At 43.9% G+C, this 14,340-nt stretch overlaps 1 protein-coding gene and 1 long non-coding RNA gene across 3 annotated transcripts in view; one reads left to right on the forward strand and one right to left on the reverse strand.

Moving 5' to 3' along the window:
• Positions 1–1,748: 1,748 nt before the first annotated feature.
• Positions 1,749–6,425, reverse strand: LOC144322366 (uncharacterized). 2 transcript variants are annotated; one of them, XR_013388025.1, is made up of 4 exons: positions 6,158–6,425; positions 3,486–3,548; positions 2,613–2,773; positions 1,749–2,031 (listed from the first exon to the last, which is right to left on the reverse strand). It is a non-coding gene; the product is annotated as an uncharacterized LOC144322366 (long non-coding RNA). The 2 variants fall into 2 exon arrangements; XR_013388026.1 differs by lacking the exon at positions 2,613–2,773 and having other exon boundaries at positions 6,158–6,423.
• UBE2R2 (ubiquitin conjugating enzyme E2 R2) overlaps positions 5,373–14,340 on the forward strand; it is a 119,765-nt gene continuing 110,797 nt past the window's right edge. Inside the window, exon 1 of the mRNA XM_077912310.1 lies at positions 5,373–6,004. Coding sequence (XP_077768436.1) covers positions 5,828–6,004 — 177 coding nt within the window. The 5' untranslated portion in view covers positions 5,373–5,827. The remainder of the gene's footprint in view (positions 6,005–14,340) is intronic.

Here is a 14,340-nt window from a genome sequence, read left to right on the forward strand (position 1 = left end):
AGGAACCTGCTTGCCACCACTGCAAGTGCAGGTAGAGGGAGCCTGGTGAGAACTGGATGTTGCTATTGACTCATTTACAAAAAAGAAAGAAAAAAAAACAAAAACGAAAACAAAACCAACCAACCAGACAAACTCATTCTATTGATTTTGGGTTTTTTTCTTAAACAAACAAATCAAAATACACTAAGATTCCCTGCTCCCCATGACCAGTGGGCCTGGTGGGGGGCAGCATGACCCCCCACACACAACCACATAATTTCTGTATAACCCACCATCTGGGGCAGAGGATGGGCACATGGAGGCCATTGGCCCTCGTATTCATTTAAATGTAATCTCACAAAGGTTTATTCTGTCCTTGTTCTACCTTCATTTAAAATTTGCCTTTACCCCTGGTGTACCTGGTTGCTCAGTCGGTAGAGCTGGCAACTTTTGATCTCGGAGGTTGTGAGTTTGAGCCAATGTTGGGTGTAGAGATTACTTAAAAATAAAATCTTAAGGGACACATAGGTGGCTCAGTCAGTTAAGTATCTGACTGTTGATTTTCGCTCAGGTCATGATCTCACGGTTGCGAGATCAAGCCTTGTTATGGGCTCCGTGGTGGGCGTGAAGCCTGCTTAAAATTCTCTCTCTCCCTCTGCCCCACTCCCCTTTCTAAAATAAATAAAATAAAGTCTTTTTAAAAATTGCATTCATTGGGCAGCCCGGGTGGCTCAGAGGTTTAGCACCACCTTCGGCCCAGGGCGTGACCCTGGAGACCCGGGATCCAGTCCCACATCGAGCTCCCTGCATGGAGCGTGTTTCTCCCTCTGCCTGTGTCTCTGCCTCTCTCAATCCGTGTTTCTCATGAATAAATAAATAAAATATTTTTTATAAATAAAATATTTTTTAAAAAATTGCATTCATGCCCCCAAAAAAAGAATAGTAAAAAGTAAAATTGCATTCACCCCCAACATTTTCAGTTTTAGGCCCTACTTTAATCATCTTCATTAGTATTCACCAAAACTTGCAATGATATTATTTATCTAGTAATTACTTGTTTTTGTGTGATTAAGTCTCAGCAACTAGAATGTAAGCTCCTTGAAGGCATAACTAAATAATTTCCAACTCGTTCATTACTGTATCCTTGGTATTTAGCATAGGGCCTGTCACCTAGCAGGCACTCAAAAAATATTTGTTGAGTGAATGAATGGCTCTTTCTTAAGAGCACCTGAGAGGCTGGGAGAAAGATGTAAACAAATAATTGCAATATAGGATGGAGGTGATATGATATGCATGGATTGCTATGGGCATATTAGCTTAGGAATATTACAGTACTTTGGTTAAGACAGCCACACTTCGGGCATTAAAGAGGACACGAGGAACACCTGGGTGGCTCAGTGGTTGGGTGCCTGCTTGCCTTTGGCTTGGAGTGTGATCCTGGAGTCCAGGGATCAAGTCCCATATCAGGCTTCCTGCATGGAGCCTGCTTCTCTTCCTGCTTATGTCTCTGCCTCACTCTCTATGTCTCTCATGAATAAATAAATAAAATCTTTTTAAAGAAAAGAGGACACGGGATGTGATGAGCACTGGGTGTTATAATATATGATGGCAAAGAATTTAAATTAAAAAACAAAGAAAAGAATCATGGAAGGATAACTGGGTAAGAAATCCAATAACCTGACTTTTGTATGTGGCCCTTCCCTTTATGCTCTGGCTCTTAGCTTCCTTAAATAAAAAATAAGGATGATAGATAAAATAATTTTAAAGAGTTTTTGTAGTTCTGGCATTTTATTCATGAAATGTTGATTCTGATTCTTTCCTTTAGGAAGTCTCATGGGAAAATTAGGTTCCAAAATGATGGAAAATACTAGCTGAGTGTACTTGGATGCCAAAGAGGGTATCTTCTTTTCTCTCCATCATGAAAATCCTCCTCTTGCAATTCATCCCTCCTTGTGTGTGATAGTGACAGAGACCTGCCCCTGCTGAGCTTGTATCAGATAACTGAAGTTTCTTTATACCTCTTCCCTCCCTAATAAATAAACTTCTGAAATCCTGGAAAAAAAGAAAAGAGCAGTTACACTTAGGTGGGATGGCCAAGGTTCAACTCCGGGTTCTACCATTTACCTACTGCATAACCTTGATAACCTTCTTAACCTTTCTAAATCTTATTATACCCAGGAAAACAGATGTTCTAGTATGGATGTCATGGATTTTTTTGAGAATTAAATAGGATACTGCTTGTAAAGAGCCTGTCACATACTGATGCACAGCAAATGTCAGCTATTATTGAGAAAGATTGGGCAGCCTGGGTGGCTCAGCAGTTTAGCGCCTCCTTCCGCCCAGGCCATGATCCTGGAGTCCCCAGGATCGAGTCCTACTTCGGGCTCCCTGCATGGAGCCTGCTTCTCCCTCTGCCTGTGTCTCTGCCTCTCCCTCTCTGTTTCTCATGAAACATAATTTCATAAATAAGTGAAATCTTTAAAAAAGAGAGAGAGAGAGAGAAAGATTGTGGCTCCTTAAGAGCACTATTTGACTTCCATGTGTTAACATACATAGAATGAAAAAAAATTGGTCTCCTAAAAAAAGGCATTATATAAGGTCAGAATTAACCACTCTAAAGCAAATACCCCTACCTCTCATTTATCTTTCAAGATTTCCATATCATTTCTCTTTGGAAGAAAGAATTCTTCAAGAGAGCCCTCTCTTGAAGAGCACCAGGTGATGCCATACAGACTGAAGGCGTGTGTCCCGTTTTCTTTACCACCAGAGGGCACCAATCAGTCAAATCATTGACCTGTCATTATAAAACGCTATGAGAAAGCTCTAGGAAGCTGTTTCTGCCACTCATTCTTCTGACAAATATATTTTGAATACCTATAACGTGCCAAACATTGTAGTAGCTTGTATATAAAAAAAAAGAGCTTGTATAAACAAGACCTGCCAACCTTATGGAATTTATAATCTTGAGCACCTACTATGTGTTGGAGAGGTTCTATTAGACATGGGGGTGGAGGGTGAGGTTCAACTTGTTGTTGTTGTTACTGATTGTTTTCCTGCTCTTGGCTCTTGCCCATGAGAACAATTACTTAGTGTCTACTTTGGGTCAAACAATGTACTGGTTGCTGTGGATCCAGGCATGAATAAGACACAGTTGCACCGTACTAACAAACAATGTCTTACCTGCTAGGATGAAAAGGCATGAGACATTAGATTCTAGAGTTCCTCTGAGGTGAGAATGAAGAACCTTAAGTACACATCTTATTAACTAACACATTAGGCTATGAGCCTTCTAGACGGGTATATGTTTATTAGCCATCCACCTTAGGTTATTAGGGCCATGGTCATTGCAGATATTTACAATGAGCAGCTTCTGGTCTAGCTGACAGGTACCTGTTCCAGTGGATTGGGCTAAGAATTTACCATCTTCTGGGTCAGGGTGGGACTGTGATGAGTTTATGAGGGTGAAATGCTTTGAAGATGAACTTTCTGCCTATTTGTCTACTCACATCCTTGTTATTAAAGGTGTCAACATCATCTCCCACATTTCCAGGTCAGCAATCTTCTTGTCCCTAAATTGAATGGTGGAGGAAGGGAAGTCAGAACCATAGAGGGGGTGGTAGTCAGAATATACCTATGCCTTAAATTTTTTTTCTTTCTTTAAAGTTCCTATTTATGGATCATTTATCATGTGCTAGTCATTGTGTCAAATGCTGTAAACAGATGATCTCATTTAATATTTACAATAGTTTAAGTTGGGTATAATTAACCCTTTGTTACAGAAGCTGATGAATAAGGAATGGATAAGTGGTAGAGCCAGGGTTGGAACTTAGAATCTTTTTGATCTCAAAATTCTAAATGTGTGGAACTCTCATAGTATCCTGACTTTACTAGGAATTGTTTCAGCAGTTATCATAGGACATGCCTTCCCAAGAGAACGAACCGGCTATCCTAAAATCATGAGGATTTAAGACTGTCTCCGTATCTCACTTAAGTTATAATTAAGTTATGATTATCTTAAAAGTCCCTCAGTTCCTAGTTGGACCGTCTAGCTGAAAGGATCTATAGGGGGTCAAAGTTCAATCACAATATTTTCCTTTTAAGATTTTATTTTATTTTTTATTTTTATTTATGTATGATAGTCACAGAGAGAGAGAGAGAGAGAGGCAGAGACATAGGCAGAGGGAGAAGCAGGCTCCATGCACCGGGAGCCCGACGTGGGATTCGATCCCGGGTCTCCAGGATCGCGCCCTGGGCCAAAGGCAGGCGCCAAACCGCTGTGCCACCCAGGGATCCCTAAGATTTTATTTTTAAGTAATCGCTACAACAAGGCGGGTCTTGAACTCACAATTCCGAGATCAAGGGTCACATGCTCCACCAAGTGAGCCAGCCAGGTACCTAACCCCGCCCCCCATAGTACTTCATTTTACAAATAACTGAGGGATAGCTAGAGCACTTGCCCCAAATCACAGAGAAGCGTCAGAAACCCAGGTTTAGTCTGCATTATTACTTCTCTCTTTATTTCCCGCAACTTCCTTTCCGTAGTCATGAAGAGAAGTAGCAGCGGCCTATCTGCCTTCCCCATTTCTCGGATGGGAATCGGCTCCCCCACCCCATCCCACCCCATCCCCCCCCCCCCCCCGGGGTGGCACACTGCCCTCCAAGGACACATGGGCTTGATATGTAAACAAGATATGTCGGGACACTTGTCCCCACCGATAAGACTTACTAGCTCAGCGTATTCTTGGCAAGGACCTATTAAGTGCAGGGCCGGGGCAAGGACTTTGTGTCACGGGGAGAGGCCTGCAGAGGACCAGGGTTCGACGGAGGATGGCTGCCGAAGCCTGTGGCTACACATGGGGAGAGGAAAAGGGAAGGCGCCGACAGCTCTAGGGCCAGTGGTCCCGTTCCCCGGAGCTCCCTAGGAACCGCGGCGCCCAGCGGCACAACTGTCATTTTTGGGCCAAGGGCATCCCCCGCGACTACCCTCGGCCCTCACAGCAGCTTGGCCCTTTAAGGGCGGGGGACACGCGTCGGCGTCACAAAGCGCCGCCACCGCGCCGGGCGGCAGGGAGGAGGCGGGGAAGTGAGAGGAGGAGGGCGGGGGAGGGAGCGGAGGGAGAGGAGGGCGGCGGAGGGAGGGGCGTGCGCACGCGCGTCTGGCCGCCCGCCTCCGAGAGCCGCCCTCCCTCCCGGCGCGCGCCCCTCCTCCCGCTCTCCCTCCCTCCTTCTTCTTGGCTCCGTCGCTCCCGCGGCGCGAGGCGCTCTCGCTCTTCTCCTCCTCCTCCGTCGTCGCCCCTCCCCCCGCGCAGCCGTCGCCGCCGCCGCCGCCGCCGCCGCCGCCGCCGCCGCCGCCGCCGCCGCCGCCGTCGCCGCCGCGAGACCCCAGCGCGCCGCGCTCCCCCCGCCCTCCGGCCCCGCGCGCCCTTCGGCCCCGGCAGCCCCTGAGGAGAACGAGAGGGCGAGCGAGCGCGGCGCTCCCGGGCCGGCCCGGCCCCCTCCCCTCACCATCGCCGGCCCTTCGCCGCTCTCCTCCGCTTCCACCCCCTCTCCCCCCCCCAGCCAAGTTGAGGCCCCCTCCGGGGGGGGGAGGCCCGGGACCGGGAGCGAATTCCCCTAACTCCCTCAGCCCCTCCCCCCACCTGGCCCGAGTGTGAGGAAAAAGGCCCGGCCCGCGTCGTGTGTGAGGAGGACCCGGGCCGGCCCACGGGCCGTCTGGGGCCTGGTCCGGCCCGCGGGGTGTGTGAAGACAGGGGCCCGGTGCGGCCCGGCGGAGGGCGAGCGCAGGGGAGGGGCCTCGTCCGGCCCGGCCGGTGCGAGAGGACTGGGGCTCCGGCCCGGCGCCGCCGCGATGGCCCAGCAGCAGATGACCAGCTCGCAGAAGGCCCTGATGCTCGAGCTGAAATCCCTGCAGGAGGAGCCGGTGGAAGGCTTCCGGATCACCCTGGTGGATGAGTCCGACCTCTACAACTGGGAGGTTGCCATCTTCGGACCCCCCAACACCCTCTACGAAGGCGGCTACTTCAAGGTACCCCTGCCCCCTCCCAGGCCATGCTTCCCCGGGCGGAGGCCTCCGCTCCCCGCCGCTTCCTGGGCCAAGAGTGAGCGCGAGTGTGTATAGGGGGCTCCTCACCTCGCAGCCCCCTCCCCCCATCCGTGGAAGCAGGAAGGCCTTGCTCACCAAGTGCCTTTTCTTTGTCATGGGGGCGGGGGCTGGAGGCCAGACTGCACCGGGAAATAGGAAAGCCTCTCTGGCTAGGGTAGTGGCTACCGGAGGAGGAGGGCTGTCTTTGTTTTGTTTCCCCAGCTGAGGAGGGTGTGTGGGAAAGAAAGGTGGTCTTTCCCCTCTCGTATGCCCATCAGAACCGTCACCGCGCCGGCTGGAACTGCCCCAGAGGGCAGAGTGACCTGCACTTATTGGATTGAACCTTTCTTTTTTTGGGGGGTGAGGGTGGGGGAAGGGTATTAACCTGTCATCACAAAGGCTCTCTAGTGACCTGACACTTTGAGGATGTGATGGGCTTCTTGCGTGGTGGTAGTTCCAACTTCGCATTCCAGTGGGCGGTAATGAATAGGACCCTAGGGGTGGTAAACAAGGATGCCTGCGTTTTCATCCCATTATCTACTTGAGGGAACGCTAATTTAGCCTCCTTTCTGTTCTCTTTCTCTGTTTACTTCAGTGGTATTTCAAAATGCCCTTTGTCCTCACCCTGCCACCAACTTTACTGGCTCCCCCCCCCCCCCAATGTAGAAATATCTGCAGACCGTGGAACGTGTTCTGTAGGGAGGTTGCGAGTTTCCCACCTCAGGGAGACAGAATTGAAACGTTTTTATTCAGGTGGTTAGCTCTAGCAAATGGGGTGGTCTCACAGATGAAAAGTATCATCTGAGGTGAGTTGGTTTCACTGAGAGGGACTGATCCTTAGTCCCCCTCCTGATTTTGGAACAGTGATTGTTCCTGAATCCAGTGGTTTTCTTTTTTTTTTTTTTTATTCCCCCCCCCTTTTTTTAAATTCTAAGATAACTTGGCAATATTGAGTTTGTTTTTGTTTTTACTTTACCAATTTTGTAGGGACAAGTCATAGATTGAAGGTAGAATGCTTTAAGTGGTGGAGGCAGAGACAGGAAATAAGTGCTAGGGAATCCATTTAATTTTATTTCCAAAATTAAGTAAAATAGAGCAGTGAGTCAATCTTTGTTTTGAAGGGAGGGGCTATCTTGGCATAAGTTTTAAATGAATATCTTAGTCACGTAGTCATGATGTACATTTTTAGGAACTACCCAATTACTTTTTTCTATCCTTCTAAAGGTAGAGAACCTTCAGTGTCAGCTTTGAAATTGGGTCAACTTTGTAAAAATGTGAAGAATTGACGGGGGTGGGGGTTGATGTTTAATAGTCACGCTTGTGGTAGTCTGTGAATACCTAGTAAAAGCACATTTTTAGAATATTGTGTAAGAGCAGTACTTTTACTAACTATGTGCTTAATCTCTTGTGGTCACCATAAACTATACCTTTTAGATGCAGCTACTAAGGCAAAGTTATTAGTGACAAAGTGAAGAAGATATTAATGTGTCTACTGGCTAACTTAAGTGACAAAGTTTAATTCCCGTAAAGTATTAGTTGGGACAATTAATAGTCAAGGTGAATGGGTACTAATTAGAATACTTCCACCTCACTGTTTTTTAAAAAAAAAAAGTGTCAAAGGAATTAATAGTTGCAAATTGTAATATTTTTGCTTAAGTAGCAGGAAAAGGATTGTGGAGAATCCTCTGTGTTTGAAATAAGTACTATGGGAAGAGGATTCCCTACTATGGCAAACATTGATTTCAGTTAAATGTTTTGTAATTTCTGTCGTATTAAGAAAAGATGGTTGAATTTCAATGTATATTTTAGATTTCTTAATCTTTTTACCTTTAATTGTGACATTTAAAAACATATGAAAATTCTTAGGATTTACTGTTGTATAAAAATTCTGTCATTTTGTTTTATTCCTTGTTAGATGGCTTTTTATCCCAAAAGTCTTTTGTTAGAAAAAGGCAAATTTATGGTCATGAGTAGTTAACACTGGTGGTAGGTCTAAAACCATTGTTTTTTTTTATTTCACTGCTTTTGTCATAAAACAAGGCTTTTAGTGTGTTCCACTACAGCTGCAGTTAAAAGTTGGCACAGACCTTTTTCCACCACTGTTCTACCATATCAAATGATAGTTTTTGAATATTTAGTATAATTTATTTTCAAGTTAAATTGTTTCCTCTGTTTTGCATAATAGTTCCTGAAGGCAGTGGGACTGCCAGTCATTCTTTAAATTTTTCATGTTACTCCTTTAACTTTCACATATTAATAGGTTTCTTACTGATCTTTCTTTACATGAAATCCTTGGCTCCAGGCTGTTTTAACTATGGCATCCGTTGTGGTAGAGATTGGTGAGACCTGTATTTCACAAATTTTTTTCAGTTCATCATAACCTTTGTTTTTTAAGTATTTCAAGTCTGTGTTTCTTAGCTATGGGGCTAAGATGGGTAGCATGTATGACGGGTAAAGGTAGTTTCTTATGCCTGTTTTTCTGGATATCATAAAATCTTTTTTTAAAATTTTTTTTTATAAAATCTTTTTTTGGCTTTGGTTTTTGTCCAGTTTCTTGATCTTTTGGACTTGCTGAGTGAAACATCTTTGTTGCTTCTACTTTTCCTCTAGGGGTCAATTGTTACAAAACGCAAAGTATGAGATGACTTGGAATAGAGAACACCTCTGAATTTAATTTTGCTACTGTGGAGCGAGTTGGAATTTTATTATGTTATTGGACGAATGAATTGTTGATCAAGTGAGCAGTTAATGATAACTTTTAACAAATTCACTCCATTCATTTAAAAAGCACTATCTTGGGCAGCCCAGGTGCCTCAGCGGTTTAGCGCCGCCTTCAGCCCAGGGTGTGATCCTGGAGACCTGGGATCTAGTCCCACGTCGGGCTCCCTGGATGGAGCCTGCTTCTCCCTCTGCCTGTGTCTCTACCTCTCTCTCTGTGTCTCTCATGAATACATAAATAAAATCTTTTTTTTTTTTTTTAAAGCACTATCTTGGGGATCCCTGGGTGGCTCAGCGGTTTAGCGAGCCTGCTTCTCCCTCTGCCTGCTTCTCTGCCTCTCTCCGTGTCTATCATGAATAAATAAATAAAATATAAAAAAAAAATAAAAGGCACTATCTTTTCAAATAACTCCTGCTAATGATTATAACAGTATGGCTGCTTAGGTATAGAAGAGAATCTCTTTGGGAGGTTCTTTGGAACTCCTCCTGCATTATTTATCTGAAAGCGTGGTAGGGTGGAGTCTAGAGATCAGAAAAAAGAGAGTGCTTAGGGGTTCGTGGCTGGCACAGTCGGTAGAGCATGTGACTCTTGATTTCAGAGTGGTGAGTTCGAGGCCCATGTTGGGTGGAGAGATTACTTTGAAAGAAAAAGTGTCTTTTTCATAATGTTCATAGTATAAAAGTTTAAATGATACAGAAAACTTAAAATATTGCAGTTAACTTTTTGTAGTTTTTGTTTTTATTCAATATATATATATTTTTAAGATTTTATTTATATATTCATGAAAGATAGGCGGAGACACAAGCAGAGAGAGAAGCAGACTCCATGCAGGGAGCCTGTTGTGGGACTCCATCCTGGAACCGTGGAATCACACCCTGGGCTGGGCAGAAGGCAGGCACTAACCGCTGAGCCACCCAGCTGTCCCTTTATTCAATAATTGTATTGAGAAAGTGAAATAAATATAGGTTCTTCCATTTTTGGAAAACTTCAAACTGATAATTTAGAAAAGTATTTGTCATATACTAAAAGTTTTCCATAATCAGCTTCTTTAATAGAAATCAAAATGTAAGTCTGATAAACTTTTCAGGGGCGCCTGGGTGGCTCGGTCGGTTAAGTGCCTTCAGCTCAGGTCATAATCCCAGGGTCCTGGGATCAAATCTTCTGCTCAGTGGGGAGTCTGTTTCTCCCTCTTCCCTCCCCGCTGCTTGAGCTCTTTCTCTTGCTCACTCAGATAAATAAAATCTTTTAAAAAAACCATTTAATAATTTGTAAAACTAACAGATACATATTATTTTCATTTATTCTGGAATAAATAAATCTATTTCTTGCCCCCTCTCAAAAAACAAAAACAAAACCCTGCGAAATTTAACATTTGGGCCTGGCAGTGTCCTTAATATTATGACATACTGTGTTTTGTGACTCTTAATTCCTAATATGTAGTTGAAACAATTATTTTAAGAAAGTGTTTCTTAGGGCAGCCCCGGTGGCCCTGCGGTTTGGCCCCGCCTTCGGCACAGGGTGTGATCCTGGAGACCCGGATCCTGTCCCGCGTCGGGCTCCCTGCGTGGAGCCTGCTTCTCCCTCTGCCTGTGTCTCTGCCTCTCTGTGTCTGTCATGAATAAATAAATAAAATCTTTAAAAAAAAAAAAAAATTCTTAGAGGCACCTGAGTGGCTCAGTGGTTGAGCATCTGCCTTTGGCTCAGATTGTGATCCCAGGGTCCTGGGATCAAGTACTGCATCAGGCTCCCCTCTGCCTCTCTGTGTGTCTCATGAATAAATAAATAAAATCTTTTTAAAAAAAGTAATTCTTAGTCTTTTTATTATGTGGATCTTTTAAATTTAAATTTTATTTTATTTTATTTTATTTTATATTTTATTTTATATTTTATTTTATTTTATTTTATTTTATTTTATTTTAGAGAGAGCACAAGCAGGGGGAGCAGCAAGCAGAGGGAGAGGGAGAAGCTGGCTCTAGGGAGCCTGACGCCTGGGCTCCATCCCAGCCCTCTGGGATCATGACCTGAGCCAAAACCAAGAGACAGATGCTTAACTGACTGAGCCACCCAGACACCCCTATATGGATCCTTTTGAGAAACAGTTTTCTTTGGGAAAACATTGGTACATGTGAACTAGTTTGTATACCTTTTCAGAGGGTTTACTGACCCTCTGACAGGTTAAGAATTCCTGTTTTATGTGAATAAAAGACACCTGAGTTACATGGTGTAACTTTTCCAGTGCTGCTCTCTCTCTGCAAACAGGAGTGTGGTCAACGACTGTGCAAAGACATTGTGTACTCTGCTAGGGGAAGTATATTAGTATACATTTAGTACATTATTGATAACGACATTATTGAAAATTAGGACATTAAGTATCCAACAAAAGATAAGTTATGGTAATTTCATGTAATGGAAAATGTTAACATTAATGCTTGTGATTCAGTGTTACCTTTTTTTTTTTTTAAAGATTTTTTTTTAAATTTATTTATGATAGTCACAGAGAGAGAGAGAGAGAGAGAGGCAGAGACATAGGCAGAGGGAGAAGCAGGCTCCATGCACTAGGAGCCCGATGTGGGATTCGATCCCGGGTCTCCAGGATCGCGCCCTGGGCCAAAGGCAGGCGCTAAACCGCTGCGCCACCCAGGGATCCCTCAGTGTTACCTTTTAAAAATCTTAAATTTTCTTTTTTTTTTTTTAAGATCCTATTTATTCATGAGAGACACACACAAAGAGAGGCAGAGACACAGGCTGAGAGAAGCAGGCTCCATGCAGGAAGCCTGATGTGGGACTCCATCCCGGGACTCCAGGATCACACCCTGAACCAAAGGCAGATGCTCAACTGCTGAGCCACCCAGGCGTCCCTAAAAATGATTTTTAAAATATTTATTTGACAGAGAACACAAGCAGGGGGAGCAGCAGGCAGTGGGACAGGGAGAAGCAGGCTCCGCATGGAGCAGGGAGCCTGATGTAGGGTTGATCCCAGGACCCTGGGATCCTGACTTGAGCTGAAGGCAGAAGTTAAAATGAGCCACCCAGGTGCCCCTCAGTGTTAACTTTTTATTTTTATTTATTTATTTTTTTAAAAGACTGTTTATTCATGAGAGATACTGGGAAAGAGGCAGAGGCATAGGCAGAGGGAGAGAAGCAGGCTCCATGCAAGGAGCCTGATGTGGGACTTGATCCCGGGATTCCAGGATCACACCCTGAGCCAAAGGCAAATGCTCAACCACTGAGCCACCCAGGCGTGCCCAGTGTTAACTTTTTACTTTTTATTTTCTTTTTATTTTCTTTTTTTTTTTCAGTGTTAACTTTTTATTTTTTTATTTTTTAATTTTTTTCAGTGTTAGCTTTTTAAAAAGCAAGTTACTAAATTGTACCAAATGAATGATCCCAGTTTTGGAAAAAAAAAAAAAACAAAACAAAAACCAAATACGTAATTTTGTGCCTGTGTAGAAGAAAAAAAAAAAGAATTCCTGTTTTAAAGAATTTGGACAGGCAAATTATAAAGTAGTGCTTCTTTAAAAAACAAAACAAAACAAAAAAACAGGGGCAGCCTGGGTAGCTCACTGGTTTGGCGCTGCCTTTGGCCCAGGGCCTGATCCTGGAGACCTGCGATCGAGTCCCATGTCAGGCTCCCTGCATGCTTCTTCTCCCTCTGCCTGTATCTCGGTCTCTCTCTCTCTCTCTCTCTCTCTCTCTCAGTCTCTCCTGAATAAATAAAATCTTAAAAAAAAGATAAAAAAATTTTTTTAATTGTATAATGAGCCTGTCGATTAAACCTATCTTCTTCTTCTTCTTTTTTTTTTTTTTTTTTTTAAAGATTTTATTTATTCATGAAAGACAGAGAGGGAGAGACATAGGAGAGGGAGAAGCCGGCTCCCTGTGGGGAGCCAGATTCAGTACTGGATCCTAGGACCCTGTGATCATGACCTGAGCCAAAGGCAGAAACTCAACCACTGAGCCACCCAGGTGCCCCAAACCTATCTTATTTCTTAATTTTTCCTCAGTCACTTTAAGAATGCCCCCTAGCACTCTTAGCTGTAACCTTTTCTGGAAGCTAAACTTGTCTTGAGTGCTGAGTGAACTAAGGCAACACTGTAAATGGAAACATAGTTAATATCCAGTAGTTTGGGGTACTACTGTAGATATAGTTTTAGTGTTCCCCCACTGCTCCCCCATGGCAAAAGTATAGTGCCTCAGTATTTTATAGAATATTCTTTTTAAATATTTTATTTGTTTATTCATGAGACACACACACACACACACACACACACACACACACACAGGCAGAGACATAAGTAGAGGGAGAAGCAGGCTCCATGCAGGGAGCCGGATGTGGGACTCGATCCTGGGACTCCAGGATCACACTCTGAGCCAAAGGCAGACGCTTAACTGCTGAGCCACCCAGGCGTCCCTAGAATATTCTTTTACCCTGTTAAGTTGATTCCAAGATGTTTTTTTTTGTGTGTGTGTGGTTTTTTTTTTTTAGTTTTTAATTTGTTGGAAATTGGGATGTGTATTAAAATCTGTGAAATCTTAAATTAAGTTCCCATCAGCCAGGTGGCTATGAAGACCTAGTTGTGGGAGAACCTTCCATTGAAATCTTTTTTTTTTTTTTTAAAGATTTTATTTATTTATTTATGAGAGACATAGAGAAAGGCAGAGACACAGACAGAAGGAGAAACAGGCTCCTCGCAGGAAGCCTGATGTGGGACTCAGTCCCCTTGCCCGGGATCATGCCCTGAGCCAAAGGCAGATGCTCAACCGCTGTGCCACTCAGAGGTCCCTTCATTGAAATTTTCTAATAAAATTTTTTTGAATGCCAACATCAGTGTCTTAAATTTGATAAAATGTTTCTTTTGAATGATGGATTTGAGCCCTAACTAATACTTTGCAGCATGTTGACTGCTTTTTTTCAGAGATTTGTGTTAGTAAGCAATATTTATTGAGTTTGTCAAAGACAAAGCACTGTTTGAAGAGTAGCTACCTTACAGATAGTAAGGGAGAGTGTTAGGACATTGGTAATCATAGAGCTTTTTTTTTTTTTTTTTTTTTAATATTTTATTTATTTATTTATTTAACACAGAGAAAGAAAGAGCCAGAGAGCACAAGCAGGGGGAACAGCAGAGGGAGAGGAAGAAGCAGGCTCCCTGCTGAGTAGGAAGCCTGATTGTGAGGCTTGATCCCAGAACTCTGGGATCATGACCCCAGCTGGAGGCAGATGCTTAACCAACTGAGCCACCCAGGTGCCCCATTCATAGAGCTTTTATAAATGATCTTCTTAAAAATCTTTGGTTAGATTTTATAGAAATGTGAGGTGTCTGTGTTCTGCATGCAATTGTAAGTGGTAATTTAAGTCAAAGCTTTAAAGTTGTGTGTGTTTTTAAGATTTTATATCTCTTTGAGAGACAGAGGTAGAGTGCACACAAGAGCCCCTGGGCAGGAAGGGGCAGAGGGAGAGGGGAAGGGACAAGCGATTCCCCCTGGAGTGCAAAGTTGGAGGCAGTGCTCATCCCAGGACCCAGAGATCATGACCTGAGCTAAAGTCAGATGCTTAACCCAC

The sequence above is a fragment of the Canis aureus genome, chromosome 10, assembly GCF_053574225.1.
Source record: "Canis aureus isolate CA01 chromosome 10, VMU_Caureus_v.1.0, whole genome shotgun sequence".
Taxonomy (NCBI): domain Eukaryota; kingdom Metazoa; phylum Chordata; class Mammalia; order Carnivora; family Canidae; genus Canis; species Canis aureus.